Below are 20,466 nucleotides of genomic sequence, written 5' to 3' on the forward strand. Positions count from 1 at the left end.
TCCCCAGAACCAGCCAAACAAGTTTCATTATTTGCACTTTAGGTCCCTGGTCCTTCCAAACGTGGTTTTAACTTTGTATCTTGCATTTTTAACCCTCTAACATGACTTTTAAGGGCTCCAATGCATAATCAAACACCATTAAGTCCTCGGTTAACTTTGTGATCACCCGTAAAGCCTTAAATTTCAACGTTGACGCTTTTAACCCCTCGTATACGAATATTGTCATAACTTTCTCATACTTTATCGAAACCTTGTGAAATTTTTATCACTTATTCTCGTGAGCATAATTAGTCGTTACAAAGCTTCGGGTTTGCCAAAAGATCACTCAGAGGTATAACTTAAACATGTTGACACTTTTAACCCTGTAGTTTGTAATTTCTCACTTTCTTTCACAATTAGCTTCGTATGATCCATGATTCATTCGTTTAAGGGTATAAACATCGTGTAGGGTTGTTGAAAGATATATTTATCCATTGTTGACATTTTGAACCCTTTTACACACATAGATTCCTTGTTTGTCAACTTTAGTCCCTCTAACTTAATTCTTTACACGTTTAAAGTTCATGACACGTGTCGATACATTATTGGACATAAATATACGAGGTGTTACACCCAGTGTTACTGTCTTCGCGGGACGCGACCTATTGCCAAACAGAAACATTGAACTTGGCCATTTCAGCTGATTTCTTGCAAATTTTACATGGTTTTTGGATACTATGGACTAGTTTTTAAGTTCCCCTTGTATTATAATCTATGGGCACAAGTGTATGGTGAGATTTGAGCCTTGATTCTTGCAAAAACACTTGTCAAGATCTTGTAAACTCAAGACTTACTATAAATACCCACTTGTTCCTTATTCATTCCTCACACATTTGCTCTAAATCTGCTCTAAGTTGAAGCTAAGGCTTCATACCTGAGTGTTTTAGATCAAATTCTTCCTTGCTTGGACCTTTTGTAAGCTTCTTTCATGCTTGTTATTGCTTTTTAAGCATGAAAGTCAAACAGTGTTTGACTTTCTGATCTGACCATGAATTGGTCAATACAAAGTTCGTTTGAACTTTGCAACGTAAGCGTAATCACGATGGTTATAGTCCCTTTTGACTATACCTATTGATTACCATGTTGATTTGTCGAAGTGACGAGTCAAAGTTTCGGTCAAAATGTCGTTTATGCGCATTTTGCGATGAAGCTATTTTTGGGTATCAAAACACTTTCTTTTGATATCAAACTTGTTTTCTAACTTAGTTAAACATGTTTAACTTGTCACTTTTAGTCTAGTGCTTGTATAGGGTCGTAAGTCAAGCGGTCTTGACAACCGCTTAGACTTTCGAACCGACCCGTTTGGTCGATCATTAGGATCCGACCAAGCATATATTGTGACCATAGTTGTATAGGGAATAACCTTCCGAGGTTATACCTTATGGTCACTTAGTTTAATTAGTTGTATGATAGGTAGTTTATATGCCTTAGGTAAATGACCAAAATGCCCTTTTCATGCATAATTGGATTTTAAGCATATGTAACCTAACTTTTGTCACTTAAACTGATTATGCAACATATTTAAACATGTTAGGGCATATAATACTTGTCATAGGACTAGTTAGGCGTCTCGAACGCGCGTTTGCGCGAACGACGTGTTAAAGTAGCGTAAGCTACCTTAATGGGTTGTAACGGGTCGTAAGCACTTAGGATGGGTTCCGATTTAGAATGTAGGCTTTGTTAAACCATATCACATGAGTTCCAATACTCATTTGGTTTACAAGACCTCATTCTACTCGATCTTCTGATTTAAGCGTCGATTATTTAACTTAGCGATCTAATTACTAGGCACCACTTGATTTCCTTGGTTTGTTCGAGCGTTGTTAGTTCACTTTAATCAAGGATATTTGCAATTCAATGTGAGTACATAGTTCCCCTATTTTACTGTTTTCAATTGTTTTGGGGTGATTCATATGTGTTAAACGATTTTGATGCTTTCAATGATGATTTCAAAAAAGAATACTATGGTTTATATTAAACAAGAACGATTTCGATAATGTGAACGAACTTGTTGGACGTATTTACATAACGAATGACATTCATTAACATTGATCAAGCCGACCAGTACTAGGTTATGGTACCATAGGATCTGACAAATCCCGTTATCGGACTGCACCCATGGTTATGTGTGGGGATTATGTGGGTAACGACTGAAACTGATGATTGTTAACTTACCCTTTGGTGGTTTGTTAATACGAGTTGAACGATGGACGAGCTACAAAGGTTTGAATGTTATAAGCGAGACGACCAAAAGTTAGTTTTCACAACTAAAACAAGAACGATTTGAACGATTGAACGATATTGAATGATATTGAACGATTCGAACGACTGAACAATTTAAACGATTTAAACGAGTTAAACAAATTGAACAAACGATTGGTTTTTGGTTAGCGTTTAGATAACGGGACGGGTATAATGTGATAAAAGCATGGTAGATACGCCGCTGGTACTTCTTATATATAAGTGCTTTTATCATATTACATTCCGTGGCGTTATTTAGTTCACTTGGACGAACGATTTTAAACGATGTTACACAACGATGTTTATTAAAGGATATAAACCATAAGAGCTTTATTACAAGAACGATTTACGATTTGGTTTACATAAACAAATGTTTTGAGTTAAGATTCATGGCAACGAGATTTTATAAACTATAACCAACTTATTTTGAGCTGGTTATTCATTTTACAATACAAACATTTTACAAAACAAGGTTTTTCTAATATCGATCAATGAAGTTGTACGAGTTATTTCAACATGTAAACGAGCCATGAATCTGACACTCTCACAAAACCTATGTGCTCGCCGGCATTTCTTTGCTGACTTATTTTTACATATGTTTCAGGTGGTGTTGAATGATGTCGATTGCGAATAGGATGCATGCTCACTTAGGACTGGATGAGGCCTTAGTGACTTAATAACAATGATAGACTATGTTTAACTTATTTATTATGTTTCAAAGACAATGTTTAATGGTTAATATCTAAATAAAACGAAACTTTTGAATCCATGGTTGTGAAACAATAATTCTGTCGCTCTTCTTCCCGACGTTTCCGTTGCGGTTTTGTTGTTTTAGCGGTCGGGGTGTGACAATGGTGGTGCGTGATGTTATTGAAACGGTTGTTAACAGCAGAGGTGATGACGGCTGATGTGTATAAAATGCAACATATAAATTACAACAAATGAGGCATAAAACTAACCCTTTTTTAGTACTAATGTTGGAAAAAGTGTGTTTTTGTCTTCCTTTTGTATTTTCAGGATTAAATGAGCTCAAATTGACAAAAGAAGCAAAAAGGCAGCTAAATCTAACATAAATACAAGAAAAGGAACAAAAGTGGATTGCCCGACCCCTCAACAGCATCCTCCCAAGCAAAACAGAGAAGGCAGAAGACTGAACACGCCCCGTGCTCAGCGAGCACGGGGCCGTGCCCAAGAAGCAGCAGAAAAGCCAAACCTGTAGAAGCTTCTACTACTCACCACGGGGGCGTGCCCAGTGAACACGGGGGCATGCCCAAAGTACTGCAGGCGCATTAATTGTAATTGCGAATTACAATTAATGAGGAGAGATAGTGTCAGACAGGCACGGGGCCGTGCCCAGCGGACACGGGTCCGTGCCCAGGCCTCTGTTCAGCCTATAAATAGGAGTGCTTGGCTTCATTGCAAATCATCCCTTGGCACACCACCTCTCTCACACTTCATCCACCACCCACCACCATCACAACACCATCATCCACCACCATCATCCATTGTCCATCATAGAGTGTGTGAGTCGTCTCGGGATCCAAGATTGATCGTAAGAGTTCTTGACAATCAAGGCCATGTTTGCCTAAGTCTCTTACATCACTTGGTGAAGACAAGTGTTTAGTATAATACTTTTTATTTTTAATCTTTTGCACTTTTTATTTGGTTTTGTATTAATGACTTTAATAACTAGTTGCTTATGTTGAAGGTGACTTTTCCTTATCGTTTGTCCGTGGTGTCTTGGCATTATTTTACTGTCTATATAAAATAAAAGATTTTCACCATTCATATCTCCACAGTCTATATGGAGGTATGTTGGCTACCTGGTCGGGGTTAAGGGAACGGTTTGGTAAGGGTCTTGCCCTTGTTCAGCGTTTAGAGGTCCTGCAAGGGACCTGGGTCAAATTTAGTAGGATCTCCTTGAATACCCAAAGGTATTGGATGGCGGGGATCCAAACTCTTTGACCCCCTCATAAGTTAACTACTATTAATACTATAACCCGGCTATTTAGGACTGTATCCCTGCTGACTCAGACTACTTAGTCGAGGGTAACGTCACCTCCAAAAGAGGGGCCTACCATAATTTGCATTAATAACTTAATTCATTATCTTTCAATAATCCGACCCTTTAGGATTGTATCCTTGCTGACTCAAACTACTGGGTTGAGGGTAACGTCGCCTTCAAAAGAGGGGCCTACTACAATAACTAAGATAATCTCTTAAACAAGTGCAAAAGTGCGAAAATAATCAAAGGTTATACTAATACACGAGTCGGATCCAAGTGATTCATCTTGTCTATCTGTTTTATTTTTATTTTATTTTTCAGCATTTAGTTAGTTTTATTTTCTTAGTTTTAAAATCTTTTTCTAACATTTTGATTAGATTAGACGTTGAGGATAAACCGGTACTAAAAGCTCTTGTGTCCTTGGACGACCTCGGTATCTTACCAACACTATACTACGTCCACGATGGGTACACTTGCCCATATGTGTGTCTAGTGTTAGTAAATATCGTGTTTTATAAATTTAAAACTTGGCTAAAAAGTGTAAAAAGAGCTTAAAATATATATCTAAAACATATATACACTAACACGCATCAAGTTTTTGACGCCGTTTCCGGGGACACAAGGATTTTAAGAAAGCTTAAAATCGACGGCCTAATCAGTTTTTCAAAACCTTTTTAAAACGCGCGCACATTTTTCTGCATTTTAGTTTAGTTTGCATTTACAGTAGCCTGAACACGGGGCCGTGTCCACTGAACACGCCCCCGTGCTGCATATTTTTAGTTAGATACCCAGATACAGAGTCTGACCACGGGGCCGTGCTCACTAAACACGCCCCCGTGCTCAACAAGACCAGTAGCTTTAATTAAAACGCCCAGATACAGATCCTGAACACGGGGCCGTGTCCAGCTCTCTGTTTCCATCTTTTTTTTGTTTTCTGGTCCCGAGACTCAGTTGTGGTCTGTTGAGTGATTCTTATGGATTAATACTCAGGAGGCTATAACTACACCTATGAGGAGGATGATTATATGAGAGACTATTGCACTAATTGCGGTAACCCGCACTCGGTACAATATTGTAACTTATTTCAACCATCCACTTCTTACAACCATTATGAGGAGCCTAGGTACGAGCCATCAACTTCATACACATCTTATGAAGACCAAAGGTATGAACCTTCTCTCTCATACTCGTATTTTGATGAACCAAGATATGAGCCTTCATACTCATACTTTGAATAATCAAGATATGAGCCTCCACCTTCATACGCTTATTATGAGGAACCATGGCGTGAACAACCCACCTCATACGAGTACTATGAAGAACAAAATTTCGACCCTTATCCATCATATGCTTATCATGAAGAACAATGGTATGAACCATCTACTTCATATGGGTATTATGAGGAACCAAGGATTGGACAACTGAATTCAAGCCATGAGGATCCTGATCCTTACTCTATCACCGACATAGCCGATAGGATAATAGAAAAACTCAAATTTATCGAAAGATGCATAAAAGAATCTCGCGCAAGGGAAGAGGAGTCCCGCGCAAGAGAAGAAGTAAAAAAATAAGAAACGGTAAATGAGGAATTAAAAATGGAAGAACAAATAAGTGAAAAACCGACACATGAGCTAAACAACGAAAAAGGTGAGGCCGATAATGTTAAAATTCAAGAAGAGTCTAATTTTGAAGAAATTAATCTCTTGTCACCTTTTGAAAATCATTGTTTAGTAACCACTCATGCTAAGTTTTTAAAAGAGTTAAACACTAATACTAAAATCGAGGAAATGGTAAGTGTTAAGTTAACTAATGATCAAACTTCGCTAATAAAAGAAGATCCTTTTGAAATTAACATTACACCGGTTCCATGTTTTTTTCAAAATTCATTTATTAGTAATGTCACCATTGATAAAGATCTTTGTGTTAACATAATGCCTAATTACATTTTTGAAAAATTAAGTATTAGTGATTTTGCTCCACTTCAAATACCCATTTTTCTATCCAATCGGAGAGTAATAAAATCAATCGGTGTAGTTGAGGATGTTTTGGTTCAAACAAATCAAATGGTTATTCCAACCGACTTTGTCATCCTCGATGACGCTCCTCTTATCTTGGGAAAACCTTTTGTAAAAACTCATGAAGCTTTGAAAAACCGGAAATTTAACAATCTACCTCTTCAATTAGGGGCATTCAAAAGGAGCATAGATCTTGAGCGTTCAATGAAATATCCTTTTGGCAATAATGACCCCCTAATTGAAGATGAAGATAGGCCACCTGATACAACTGAAGAAGTTGACCACTTTGTTGAAGAAGAGGTCACCATAGAACAAACTTTTAAAGTTCTTGATCTTGATGAGCCACAAAATAAGGTGTCTCCTAAAGAACCACCCCTTGAGCTCAAAGAACTTCCGAAAGGTTTGGAATATGCTTTTCTAGACAAAGATGGTAATTTACCTGTAATTATTTCGTCTAAATTAAATAGCATAGAAAAAGAAAAATTAGTTAATCTTCTTAAAAAACACAAAAATGTGATTGCTTGGAAGCTTGTAGATATTAAAGGAATAAATCCTTCCATGTGTACGCACAAAATTTTAATGAATGATGACTACAAAACAGTAATACAACCACAACGTAGAGTAAATCCCAATGTGCAAGAAGTGGTTAAAAATGAAGTCATCAAACTACTTGACGCCGGACTGATCTATCCTATCTCTGATAGTCCATGGGTAAGTCCCGTCCAAGTAGTCCCGAAGAAAGGAGGTATGACGGTAATAACTAATGAAAAATGAATTAATACCAACAAGAACCGTCACATGATGAAGAGTTTGTATAGACTATAGACGGTTAAATGAAGCAACAAGGAAAGATCACTTTCCTGCCCTTCATTGATCAAATGTTAGAACGACTATCCGGTCATAAATTTTACTGTTTCTTAGATGGCTTTTCAAGTTACTTTCAAATTCCGATAGCACCTGAAGACGAAGAAAAGACGACTTTCACATGTCCCTACGGAACTTTCGCCTATCGACGCATGCCGTTTGGTCTATGTAATGCACCTGCAACATTCCAACGTTGTATGGTGGCCATTTTCCATGACATGATAGAAAAGACAATGGAAGTCTTCATGGACGACTTTTCTATCTTTGGAGATTCATATGACCAATGCCTCGATAACCTTGAACGAATGCTATCCCGATGTGAGGAAACTAACCTCGCCCTTAACTGGGAAAAATGCCATTTCATGGTAACAGAGGGAATAGTACTCGGTCACAAAATCTCAAACGAAGGAATGGAAGTTGATCGAGCAAAAGTAGACACTATTTCTTGATTACCTCCACCCTCCTCCGTTAGAGCAATCAGAAGTTTCCTAGGGCATGCCGGATTTTATAGAAGGTTAATCAAGGACTTTTCAAAAATTTCAAGACCTCTAACAAAATTACTTGAAAAAGATGCACCTTTCATCTTTGACAAGGAGTGCAATCAAGCATTTCTAACCCTCAAGGAAATGCTAGTCAATGCACCTATCATGATAGCACCTGATTGGAAATTTCCTTTCGAAATCATGTGTGATGCAAGTGACTTTGCTGTTGGGGCAGTCTTGGGACAAAGAAAAGAAAAGCATTTCCACCCAATTTATTATGCTAGTAAAACACTTAACGATGCACAAGAGAATTACACAACTACTGAAAAAGAGTTACTAGCTGTGGTATTTGCTTTTGATAAATTCCGTTCTTACCTTGTTCTTTCTAAAACTATAGTCTATACAAATCATGCAGCTATCCGATACCTTTTCAAGAAACAAGACGCCAAACCCCGTTTGATCAGATGGATTCTACTCCTCCAAGAATTTGACATTGAAATCAAAGACAAAAGAGGAGCAGAAAACACTGCTGCAGATCATCTCTCACGCCTAGAAGACCCAGCTTTGGAGGCAACCAGGGACGAACAGATCAACAAAAAATTTCCCACAGAATCCTTGGAAATGGTGGAAAGCAGACAAGAACCATGGTATGCCGACTACGCTAATTACTTAGCTAGCGGTATAGTCACCAAAGGATGGCCACATCATCAAAGAAAGAAATTCTTTACCAATGTAAAGCATTATTTTTGGGAAGACCCTTATCTTTTCAAAATGTGTGCTGACCAACTCATCCGAAAGTGTGTCCATGGTGGCGAAGCACGAAGAATTCTCCGCCATTGTCATGAAGGTCCATATGGAGGACATCATGGTGCCGCTAGTACCGCACGAAAGGTATTTGATTCAGGATTTTATTGGCCAACCATTTACAAAGATGCGCAAGATCTTGTAAAGACATGTGATGCTTGCCAAAGCTCAGGTAATATTTCTTCCAAAAACGAAATGCCTCAAAATGGCATTCTCGTTTGTGAAATTTTTGATGTGTGGGGACTCGATTTCATGGGACCTTTCCCACCATCAAAAGGAAATAAATATATACTTGTGGCAGTTGATTACTTGTCTAAATTGGTTGAGGCCGAAGCTCTTCCAACAAACGATGGAAGAGTAGTGGTAAAATTTCTGAAAAAAATTATTCTCTCGTTTTGGAACACCAAAAGCTCTGATAAGTGATAGGGGTACCCATTTTTGCAATCATCAACTCGAAAAAATCCTAACAAGATATGGGGTCTATCACCAGGTCTCAACAGCATATCACCCTCAAACAAATAGACAAGCCGAAGTGACTAACAGAGGTTTAAAACGAATACTTGAAAAAACCGTAGGTTTAAATAAAAAGGAATGGGCTGATAAACTAGATGATGCTTTATGGACTTTTCGAACTGCTTATAAAACCACTATAGGCACAACCCCATATAAGCTCGTCTATGGAAAAAGTTGTCATTTGCCAGTAGAAATAGCTCACAGAGCCTACTGGGCAATAAAAAGTGTAAAGCTTGACTTAGAAACTGCAGGTAAAAATCGATTCTGTCAAATAAATGAATTAGACGAACTAAGGAATTTTGCATACTCTAACTCTGAAATTTATAAGGAAAGAATGAAAAATTTACACGACAAATATATTAAACCAAATGAATTTCAAGTGGGAGACCAAGTTCTATTGTTTAATTCTAGACTTCGATTATTTCCGGGTAAACTAAAATCTAGGTGGTCAGGAACTTTTTCCATCACCCATATTTTTCCTCACGGTGCAGTAGAGATTAAAGCTCGGAATGGGATTCCATTCAAAGTCAATGGCCAACAGCTAAAACTCTATCGAGGATCCATTGAGGATGAGGAGGAAGAGATCTTGCTTCAAACGATCAACGAATAAAAAGCATCCACACCATACCTGGTATGTTACGAACCAGTAAGTATACATCGAAACCGGTAAGTTTTCTAACCAGGTTTTCGGAAAAACGGGCACTCACACGAGCACAAAAAAAACTTTGCTCGGCCAACGGGGCCGTGTCCGCTGGACACGGGGCCGTGTCGACGCAACTGTCGGGATAAAACCCTCTTTTCATAACAGTTACACCATTCCACACGCCCCGTTTCCCCGAAAACGCTCTGGTCCAAGGCGATTTTCCGCAGATTTTCGACGTTACTTCTAGATCTAACAACATCAAGGTATGATTCTATCATCATTAGTAGTTAGATTAGTTACTTGCATGTAGTTAAACATCAAAAATTTGGGGAAAATCTAGGGTTCTTGAAGTTCATCCGGATCGAACCTCAAATTTTTGAAGTAATCTGTTAGTATTAGTTTAGATTAGTGTAATGGGAAGTAGATACACTTGTATTGTTGATAGATTTGCCCAATTTCTCACAAAAACCTCAAACCCTTGTTTTTGAACCAAAAAAAGATAAAATTGAAGGGGTAAACGGGTTGTTTTGGGAAAAACGGCAATTGGGGTTTCATTTTCGGGAAAAACCGCGCCTACTTGGCCAAAAATTTTCAGATTTTTGGGACCGGGTCGAAAAATGAAGTTTTTGAGTAACAGACGCCTGGACACGGGGTCGTGTCCGTTGGACACGGGGCCGTGTCCAGCTAACTGTTTGCAGTTTTTCACCAAAAGTCTTATCGTTTCACGCTAACTTTTTATGTATTCCTGCAGATGGCAAAGTTCACAAGATTCAATGCCACAGAACTCGATGCAAGGGCTAGATATGAGATACTCCAAACAAGGCCCGAGGAATACCCGAGGCAAGCGTGCACGGGCCTATTGACCTTGGTAAACCAGCTCGACCATTTCAACAACCTTGTTACCGGACCACTAAGGGCTGCCTTGACCACTCGGCTCCGGTCGGTGCATCAATGTACTAAGGAGTTCTACAGTACTTTCACCTTCACTTCAAGAAGTGACCCGTTTGACAATGAAGCGGTTGCTTTTCGATGGGCGGAACGAGATACTCGATCTCTATGGCACAATTCGGGGCAATAGTGGGACTGTACGTGGAAGAAGAATCGGGGAATGAGGAAAACACCGGGGGATTACGAGATTTAGATGAAAATGAGCGCCAAGCCGCATGGGCCCAAATCGGTGAAGGAATCTACAACCCCAGCAGCACAAAGAGTACTAAGCCGAGGGATCCGCTCTATCGCTACATTCATAGGCTCCTCACTTACTCTCTCAGCCAAAGACATGACAGTAGCGGGGTTGTTGGGTTAAAAGATTTGGTAGTCCTTCACTGCATCCACAACCGAAGGGCCCTCGATGTTCCATATCTCCTGCTTCGAAACATGCATCTGAACCGTCTTGCTCGTGCACCAACCCCTATCTTCTTTGGGGGATGGGTGCACCGCCTCTTCAAGCACTTCACGCGCATTCCTAGGTCTTTTGAAAGGAGCCCATGGTCGGGACGAGTTGATTATCACATTTGCCGTGCCATGAACCTACTTTATGAGGTGGAAGACGGATCAGTGAGCTTTCAAAGGATGCAAGGCCATGCATGGAACCCGCAGGAGGCACTAGTCCTTCACGCTCCACCTCTCCACTACTAGTATCAACCCCATGGTGATCCGGGGCAATCCTCCTCCCAAGGAGGCGGTTTTCCTAACCTCCAAAGTTTACATGATCTTTTGCAGGAAAACCTCATGTGCACCAGGAACACCTACAACCTTGCCAACAATACATACCACCGGGTCGGAGCTATCGAACGAAACATCACCGATATACAAGACGACATCGGGAACATCCGGGAGTATATGGTGGGTCATGGGGATGGAGGTGATGACAGCGATGAAGATATGGACTAGGAGGTTGCAGGAGCAGGAGCGGGTTGATGGCGAACCCACAGGTTAAGGTCCCCTTTTATCTATCAAAACAATTTCCGGCATGCGTGCCGAAGTGTTAGACAATTTACTTTCCTTAACTACTTTTTATTTTCTGCTTTATTTTTCTTTTACTTTATGGTTGGATGATTAACTATGGTAATTTAGGATGTTTGGTATTGCTTGGTATGGTATTTAGTGATAAAACAGGTACAATTGAGGCTTGAAGTGCTAATCATTAGCACTAATAAAGCTACGACAGGAAAACCGGAAGAAGAAACCTGTTTTTCAGCCTTGCAGACTGCCCACACGGGGTCGTGTCCAGCCAACACGCCCCCGTGCTCATTCGCCCAGACCTACTGTTTGGCAAATTTCTGCAGATTTTTGGTCAGACACGGGGTCGTGCCCAGCGAACACGCCCCCGTGCTAAACTTCTGTAAGTTCTCGTTACTGGCACTTGAACACGGGGCCGTGTCTACTAAACACGGGGCCGTGTCCAGACTGCCAGTAACATAAATTTTTGCTTTTAACACCATTTTACACATCCAATCAACCTAAAACTTTATTTTTGGGACACATTGAGGATAGGGATGGCAATGGGTCGGGTTCGGGTCGGGTATTGGCAATCCCATACCTATACCCGGTTGTAAAATCGTGTCCCATACCCGACCCAATACCCGTCGCGTATATGTCGGGTAATTACCCGTCGGGTACCGGGTATACCCACGGGTTTCGGGTATACCCATTAGTTTGTTAAAAAATATACATTGGGATTTCCAAATACATTTTTTACTATTATAGTTATTATATAATTTTATTTATGCAACAACTATTTTAAATTAAAATATACATTACACAGATATAAGTTTTAGCATAAATTAATAATAACTTTATAATATTTATACACTTATATGTATATACTTCACAACATATAAAATATAAATACTATCATCAAATACATATGCTAAAAGAAAATTTATTTTTTTCACATTATGAACATACTAAAATAAATCACTAATAGATAAGGGTTAATGGAAAATAAAAATATATATTAAAAACTTCGGGTATATGATCGGGTATATAGTTCGGGTAAACGGGTATGTAGTTTCGGGTAATCGGGTCGGGTATGATATAGTTCGGGTAAACGGGTATGTAGTTTCGGGTAACCGGTCGGGTATCACCTAATCCCATACCCGACCCATACCCGCGAAATTTTTTAAAACTAAACCCATACCCGGCCCAATACCCGTCGGGTATCGGGTATACCTGTCCCATTTGTGTCAGGTTTCGGGTATACCCGTCGGGCTCGGGTATTTTTGCCATCCCTAATTGAGGACAATGTGTAATTTAAGTGTGGGGGGGGGGATGCTAAAACCTTGAATTTTACAAGTCCTAAAAACAAGCCTTACACAAAACTCTATTGGAACCGCTAATCACCCCAAATTTTTTAATTTTTTTTTTTCATTTTTACTTGTCTAAGTTTAAGTTGGGAATTCTAAGACTAACACGGTTATATTTTTACAAGTTTACAACCAATAGCGTCGTGATAAAAAGAACCAACATAAGAAAATTATGAAACGACATGACAAGCTTAGTTAAAATTCGATTATATATACTTGATCACATAAAAACCCATTCCCACAAAAGTGAGTTTTGAGCCTTTATAGAGCATACAAATATACATCTTTACGTTAAATGCTCATTTTTCATTTCTTGTGTGAATAGCCGCTTGGTTCTTACGACTCTAGAACTTGCCACGACAATTCATTCCCGGTCCTTACCAACTTAAACCCAAGTAAGTAAATGATGGAAGCATTAGGACTAACCCTTTTTTCTTTCAACACCATTATTTTTATTTTTCTTTTCACCTACCCAAAAACTCCCCCTAGTTAGCCCCTTTGAGCCTAAACCTTTTCATTTCTTAACCCAAAAACCCTTTTTACCCACCAAAAAAAACCCTTTTTATTTTTACCCTTTATTTTAGTAACAAGCTCGGTTTTCGTGTGACTAAAAATATTATATTTACAATGAAGTTAGAAATAAACAAACAAAGCTCCTCAAACAAAAGCTTGTTTGAAGAAATACTTCATTTAAAATAAAAAAGTCACAAAAACAAAATGTTTTACGAAAATCGACGCTTTTTACGACTTTAGCCCTTTTTTCTACTAACCACTAACCCAACTACCCACCTTTTGCCCAAGCCTAACCCTTCACCCAAAAAGTCCTCTTGATATTTACAAAGGCATAAAGTTAAAAAGGAGGAGGATTGATTGCTTGGCAAGCTTATGGTAGGAATAAGTTCCATGCCGCTCTCGAGTGATTCACTAAAAATATACCTTTGGCCGAGTGTGAATGATTTCTCCCGTGAGGTATGTGAACTTGTATATAAATGGAATTTTAGAAAAGTATGTTATGCCTTAATAAATAATTCACCTTATGAAAAGTTCTTAATAAACCATGACGAATAGGATTGTAAATAAGTAAAAATAAAACCTAAACAATCTTGGAAACATCCCGACACTCTATGACAAGCCAAAAACTTCTCTTCTACCCATTCTATTTGGGAGTGTAAGCCACATATTAAAGAGTTTTGCTTGAGGACAAGCAAAAATTCAAGTGTGGGGGTATTTGATGTGTATAAAATGCAACATATAAATTACATCAAATGAGGCATAAAACTAACCCTTTTTTAGTACTAATGTTGGAAAAAGTGTGTTTTTGTCTTCCTTTTGTATTTTAAGGATTAAATGAGCTCAAATTGACAAAAGAAGCAAAAAGGCAGCTAAATCTAACATAAATACAAGAAAAGGAACAAAAGTGGATTGCCCGACCCCTCGACAGCATCCTCCCAAGCAAAACAGAGAAGGCAGAAAACTGAACACGCCCCGTGCTCAGCGAGCACGGGGCCGTGCCCAAGAAGCAGCAGAAAAGACAAACCTGTAGAAGCTTCTACTGCTCACCACGGGGGCGTGCCCAGTGAACACGGGGGCGTGCCCAAAGTACTGCAGGCGCATTAATTGTAATTGCGAATTACAATTAATGAGGAGAGATAGTGTCAGACAGGCACGGGACCGTGCCCAGCGGACACGGGGCCGTGCCAAGGCCTCTGTTCAGCCTATAAATAGGAGTGCTTGGCTTCATTGCAAATCATCCCTTGGCACACCACCTCTCTCACACTTCATCCACCACCCACCACCATCACAACACCATCATCCACCACCATCATCCATTGTCCATCATAGAGTGTGTGAGTCGTCTCGGGATCCAAGATTGATCGTAAGAGTTCTTGACAATCAAGGCCATGTTTGCCTAAGTCTCTTACATCACTTGGTGAAGACAAGTGTTTAGTATAATACTTTTTATTTTTAATCTTTTGCACTTTTTATTTGGTTTTGTATTAATGACTTTAATAACTAGTTGCTTATGTTGAAGGTGACTTTTCCTTATCGTTTGTCCGTGGTGTCTTGGCATTATTTTACTGTCTATATAAAATAAAAGATTTTCACCATTCATATTTCCACGGTCTATATGGAGGTATGTTGGCTACCTGGTCGGGGGTTAAGGGAATGGTTTGGTAAGGGTCTTGCCCTTGTTCAGCGTTTAGAGGTCCTGCAAGGGACCTGGGTCAAATTTAGTAGGATCTCCTTCAATACCCAAAGGTATTGGATGGCGGGGATCCAAACTCTTTGACCCCCTCATAAGTTAACTACTATTAATACTATAACCCGGCTATTTAGGACTGTATCCCTGCTGACTCAGACTACTTAGTCGAGGGTAACGTCACCTCCAAAAGAGGGGCCTACCATAATTTGCGTTAATAACTTAATTCATTATCTTTCAATAATCCGACCCTTTAGGATTGTATCCTTGCTGACTCAAACTACTGGGTTGAGGGTAAAGTCGCCTTCAAAAGAGGGGCCTACTACAATAACTAAGATAATCTCTTAAACAAGTGCAAAAGTGCGAAAATAATCAAAGGTTATACTAATACACGAGTCGGATCCAAGTGATTCATCTTGTCTATCTGTTTTATTTTTATTTTATTTTTCAGCATTTAGTTAGTTTTATTTTCTTAGTTTTAAAATCTTTTTCTAACATTTTGATTAGATTAGACGTTGAGGATAAACCGGTACTAAAAGCTCTTGTGTCCTTGGACAACCTCGGTATCTTACCAACACTATACTACGTCCACGATGGGTGCACTTGCCCATATGTGTGTTTAGTGTTAGTAAATATCGTGTTTTATAAATTTAAAACTTGGCTAAAATGTGTAAAAAGAGCTTAAAATATATATCTAAAACATATATACACTAACACGCATCAACGGCGTTAGTGTTTTTTTGCAGGATGGTGTAAAGGAGATGACGGTAATTGGTTTAGTGTGGTTCTTATATTAATTATGATGGTGATATTCATGATGAAGTTTGAATATGTTAAACAAAGTATTATATATAAAATGGTGTAGTTTAGGTAATTGGTTTAGGATGTTTTGATTTGGAAAATAAAACAAAGTTCATGTAGTTTGTACAGACAATATCAATTTATAAAAACAAACAGTCTTATATTTTCAGCTTGAAGAGCTTTAGACCACATCTTCAGTTGCAGACATGAAAACAGATGAAATCAGCTTGTAGACAGTTTATGTCTGCAAAAACAACTAGCACCCAAGTCTTTTCCCAACTACTCAACCATTGCCTCTGGTGGTATCCAGATTTTCTCGGCTTCGGACCAGTGGATATGGTCTACAGAATCTGACGGCTGCTTCTTGGTCAGATCTGTTAAACGTTTGTTAGTTTCAGACGGAGATCAAGAACCTGATTTCGTTTTAGATTGGTGTAACTGGGTTCCTACAAAGTGTAACATACATGTCTGGAGGACGGCTATGAACATAATACCGACTGCGGAAGCTTTGAAAAAAAGGAATGTTGTTATTAATCCCTCCTCTTACTCGTTCTGCAACTCAAGCGAAGAAACGGCTGAACACATTTCATCGCTTGTCACTCGGCTGCGATTGTTTGGAACAATGTTAGTTCTTGGTGCAAAATACCCGGTATATTCGCCTTTTCGCTTAAAGACCTATTCACCATATACAAAGAGCTCAGGGTTTCGGAGAAGAAGAAAGTCGCGGTTCAAGGAATTATCATGATTGTTTGTTGGTGCTTGTGGCGCGCTAGAAATAAAGCTAGGTTCTCGAATACTCCGATAAAGATTGAAAACATCATTAGTGAAGTTAAAGCCTTGGGTTATCTATGGTTTTCGAAAAGATCTAAGTATAAAGAGATAGAAGTGGGAAGTGGTGTTCTTTTGTAAATATGTAATCTAGTCTTGTTGTTTGTTGTTTTGTCGGCCCGGCTTGGGTCTTTTCGTTAATGAAAGTTAGTTTTCAAAAAAAAAAAAAAAAACACTGCGTGGCTGTTTGGTAGCCTCTGAATGATCATTAAGAGACCACCTCTTAATGGAATCATTAACAATTTTACCAATGAGAAGGTAGAAGAATGTGACATGTGATGATTTACCATTCAAATGTTACCTCCTAACCATTCAGACTTGAGATTACCTCTTATTCATTCAGAGGTTTTAAATCATTAAAAGATAGCATCTGAATGGTTTTAAGAGCTACCAAACAGCCCCTGCCTGGTATTATATCCCTTTTTATCTTATTATCTGCAGATATTGTTGCCCCAATAACATTTGAGCAACAACTCCACAATACTTGCTCAGACCCCTCCTAGTCATGAGAGTCCCCACCCCTCCTCCGCCAATCGCCGTCGCATTCGCCGCCACACCGGAAGAAGACATCTTCGACTCCGTCCGAGCCACCGCCGTCGTCGGAGGCCCCGCCCTCCGTAAAAAAGCCACCGGAGTCCGCCCATGGCTCCTCCTAGATTCCACCGGCCACGCTCAGATCATCGAGGCCGGTAAGCACGCTATCATGCGCCGAACCGGTCTACCTGCTCGTGATCTGCGCATCCTTGATCCCATCTTATCCTATCCGTCAACAGTTCTTGGTAGAGAACGAGCAATTGTTATTAATCTGGAGCATATCAAAGCTATAATTACTGCACAAGAGGTTTTGTTGTTGAATTCCAAAGATCCTTCTGTTACTCCGTTTGTTGATGAAGTTCAACGGAGGATATTGCGCCATCATCACGCTACTTCTCAGGTTTAATTTTGTGTTTAGGATCAGTTAGGGTTTATGTATTTGTTTGCGAACAATTTAACATGATTATACGAATTGAGGTTGCAGTTTTCAATTAAAAAAATATATATATTAAAAAGTACTTTAGTGTAGTAATTGATTGCCATATGTTGAAAGTTAGCATTCAGAATTTATGGTTGAATTTGAATTTCACTGTCATTTGTTGAAAATGTGCAGTAGATTTATCATTTATGTGGACTAATTAATTGCTTGCTAATATTGCTGTGCTTGTAACTTGTTAGAAGGAAGCGGTTGGTGCGGATGCTGACTGGACACATTTGTATGATTTGGGTGAGCCACGGTCAAGAGAAGCTAGTCCTCCGAGAGCAGAGGCTAGTGTCAGTACTCCGGAGAGTGGCAACGAGGTTAAAGCTGATGGAAAACATTCTTTCGATAAGCGAGATGGACCAAAGCTTCTTCCATTTGAGTTCGTTGCACTGGAGGCGTGTCTAGAAGCAGCCTGCAGCTCTTTGGATAATGAGGTGAGAGAGGTTTTATGACTTTATCGGCTTATAGCTATCTTCGTTGTCCTTACAAATCATTTGTTTAATTGATGTATTAAACTAGGCTAGAACTTTGGAGCAAGAAGCACATCCGGCTCTGGATAAACTGACATCGAAGATTAGTACTCTCAATTTGGAACGCGTCCGACAGATTAAAAGTCGGTTGGTTGCTATTACAGGACGTGTTCAAAAGGTTGGTGCGTTTAATGGTGTTATGGGGATGCTTGACTTCATGTTGTTCTTTAAAAGGATAGGTTTTTATTTTATGCGTATAATGTCATTTTCGTCCCTGAGGTTTGGCCAGTTTTGTTCAACTTTCATCCAAAGGTTTGTTTTTCCGCATCTGGAATCAAAGGGTTTGAAATCTTGCCATTTCCACCCGGCTTGTTAACTCCATCCGGTTTCTTCGTTAAGTCAGGGGCATTTCCATCTTTATGTAAAAAGACTGAATACCCTGAAAAAGACCGAACTGCCCTTTAAGTTAACAAAAAAGTCGGAAATACCCCTGACTTAACAGAGAAAAATGGATGGAGTTAACGAGCTGGATGAAAATGGCAAGATTTCAAACCTTTTGGATCCAGATGCGGAAAAACAACTCTTTGGACGCATGTCGCAAAACTGGCCAAACCTCGGGACGAAAATGGCATTTTACTCTTATTTTTTAAATATGTTTATGATGGATTCAGGTTAGGGACGAACTAGAGCAATTGCTAGACGATGATGGAGATATGGCTGAAATGTATCTGACGGATAAACTGGAGCAACAACTCGACAATTCTTCATCATCTTCTTCATTTGTCAACGAGGATGATGACATGAACGAAGAGATTCTTCAAACAGAAACTGATGACAGGTTTGGCTTGTGATTAATTCTTTTCTTGTACAATTACTTCAATTTAATTTTTAATCTTTGTCGTCATATTTATTATACTAGAGTTCAAAATGAGGGTTTAATGGATGGGAATGAGAATACAAACTTACACGACCGTGACATTCAACAAATGGATAGTCAATCCGAACGTCTTTTCCGAGCTAATACGCTCGGGAGAGAGAGCCGTGGGACCCGCACTAGCACAACACGGAGTGGTAACAGCAAGCATTTAGACATTGAGGAACTTGAAATGCTCTTGGAAGCTTACTTTGTTCAGATCGATGGTACTCTGAACAAACTATCCACTGTACGTGTGTGCGTGATTTTAGTTTTAATATTTAATTGAGTAAAATGTCATTTCGTCCCTGAGGTTTGGCCAATTTTGCGACTTCCTTCCAAAGGTTTGTTTTTCTGCATCGGTTTGAAATCTTGTCATATTCATCCGGCTTGTTAACTCCATCCATTTTTTCCCCTTAAGTCAAAGAATATTTTTGTCAACTTAAAGGGCAATTCGGCCTTTTCCAGGGGGTATTCAGTCTTTTTACATAAAGTGAAAAAAGACCGAATTTCCCTTTAAGTTAACCAAAAAGACGGAAATGCCCCTTACTTAATGAAGGAAAATGGATGGAGTTAACGAGCCGGATGAAAATGGCAAGATTTCAAACCTCTTGGATCCAGATGCGGAAAAACAAACATTTGTACGAATGTCACAAAACTGGCCAAACCTCAGGGACGAAAATGGCGTTTTACTCTATTTTATTTTAAGATTGGTGATATAAACCGCGACTGAGTTCCCATATGCGTGCGCAGCTGAGGGAGTATGTGGATGACACAGAAGACTACATTAACATAATGCTAGACGACAAGCAAAATCATCTTCTGCAAATGGGTGTCATGTTGACGACTGCAACTCTGGTGGTGAGTGCTTTCGTGGTGGTTGCTGGAGTGTTTGGCATGAACATTACTATTGAGCTGTTTAATGATGCAACTGATGAGCTGAAGGAAATTGGTATGCGTAAATTTCTATGGACGGTTGGTGGTGGTACCACTGGTAGCATTTTCCTATATGTCATCGCCATCGCTTGGTGCAAAAGCAATCGCCTGCTGGAATAACGGACATGAATATGGTTATAGTTATGTACACGTGGTTTTCTATATGCTCGGTGCGTGTTGCCAGAAGCTCCCGAGGTTTGAAACCGGCATCTTGTGATGTTAATAGAATGAAAACTTATTCTTTGTTTCCAGCATGGGAGTTGCTTGCTCCTTCCTAAAACACACGAGATGTGCTTTACATATTTTTAATAAAATTGTTATTATTTAAATAAATATCAATTGCTTTTATTCCTTAGTACCTATATCAAGAAAGGAATTTGATGTTA

The 20,466-nt window shown here is 39.3% G+C and overlaps 1 protein-coding gene across 2 annotated transcripts; it reads left to right on the top strand.

The window, feature by feature from the left end:
* Nucleotides 1–17,183: 17,183 nt before the first annotated feature.
* Nucleotides 17,184–20,466, top strand: LOC110879865 (magnesium transporter MRS2-3). Of its 2 annotated transcripts, none has more exons than XM_022128407.2 (6): nt 17,184–17,677; nt 17,959–18,195; nt 18,281–18,409; nt 18,903–19,069; nt 19,151–19,394; nt 19,898–20,466. In XM_022128407.2, the coding sequence occupies exons 1-6, from the start codon at nt 17,249–17,251 to the stop codon at nt 20,198–20,200; spliced, it is 1,509 nt and encodes a 502-aa protein (XP_021984099.1). In that variant the 5' UTR covers nt 17,184–17,248; the 3' UTR covers nt 20,201–20,466. The 2 variants fall into 2 exon arrangements, with proteins under 2 accessions (XP_021984099.1, XP_021984091.1); XM_022128399.2 differs by having other exon boundaries at nt 17,185–17,677; nt 17,956–18,195.

This window comes from Helianthus annuus, chromosome 16, assembly GCF_002127325.2.
Source record: "Helianthus annuus cultivar XRQ/B chromosome 16, HanXRQr2.0-SUNRISE, whole genome shotgun sequence".
Taxonomy (NCBI): domain Eukaryota; kingdom Viridiplantae; phylum Streptophyta; class Magnoliopsida; order Asterales; family Asteraceae; genus Helianthus; species Helianthus annuus.

Bases quoted from the DNA above. Each gene is read 5' to 3' on its own strand.
- LOC110879865 (XM_022128399.2), top strand. From the start codon at position 17,249: ATGAGAGTCCCCACCCCTCCTCCGCCAATCGCCGTCGCATTCGCCGCC. The intron at 18,410-18,902 runs GTTGGTGCGTTT...TGATGGATTCAG, and splicing joins TTACAGGACGTGTTCAAAAG to GTTAGGGACGAACTAGAGCA. The intron at 19,395-19,897 runs GTACGTGTGTGC...ATGCGTGCGCAG, and splicing joins CTCTGAACAAACTATCCACT to CTGAGGGAGTATGTGGATGA.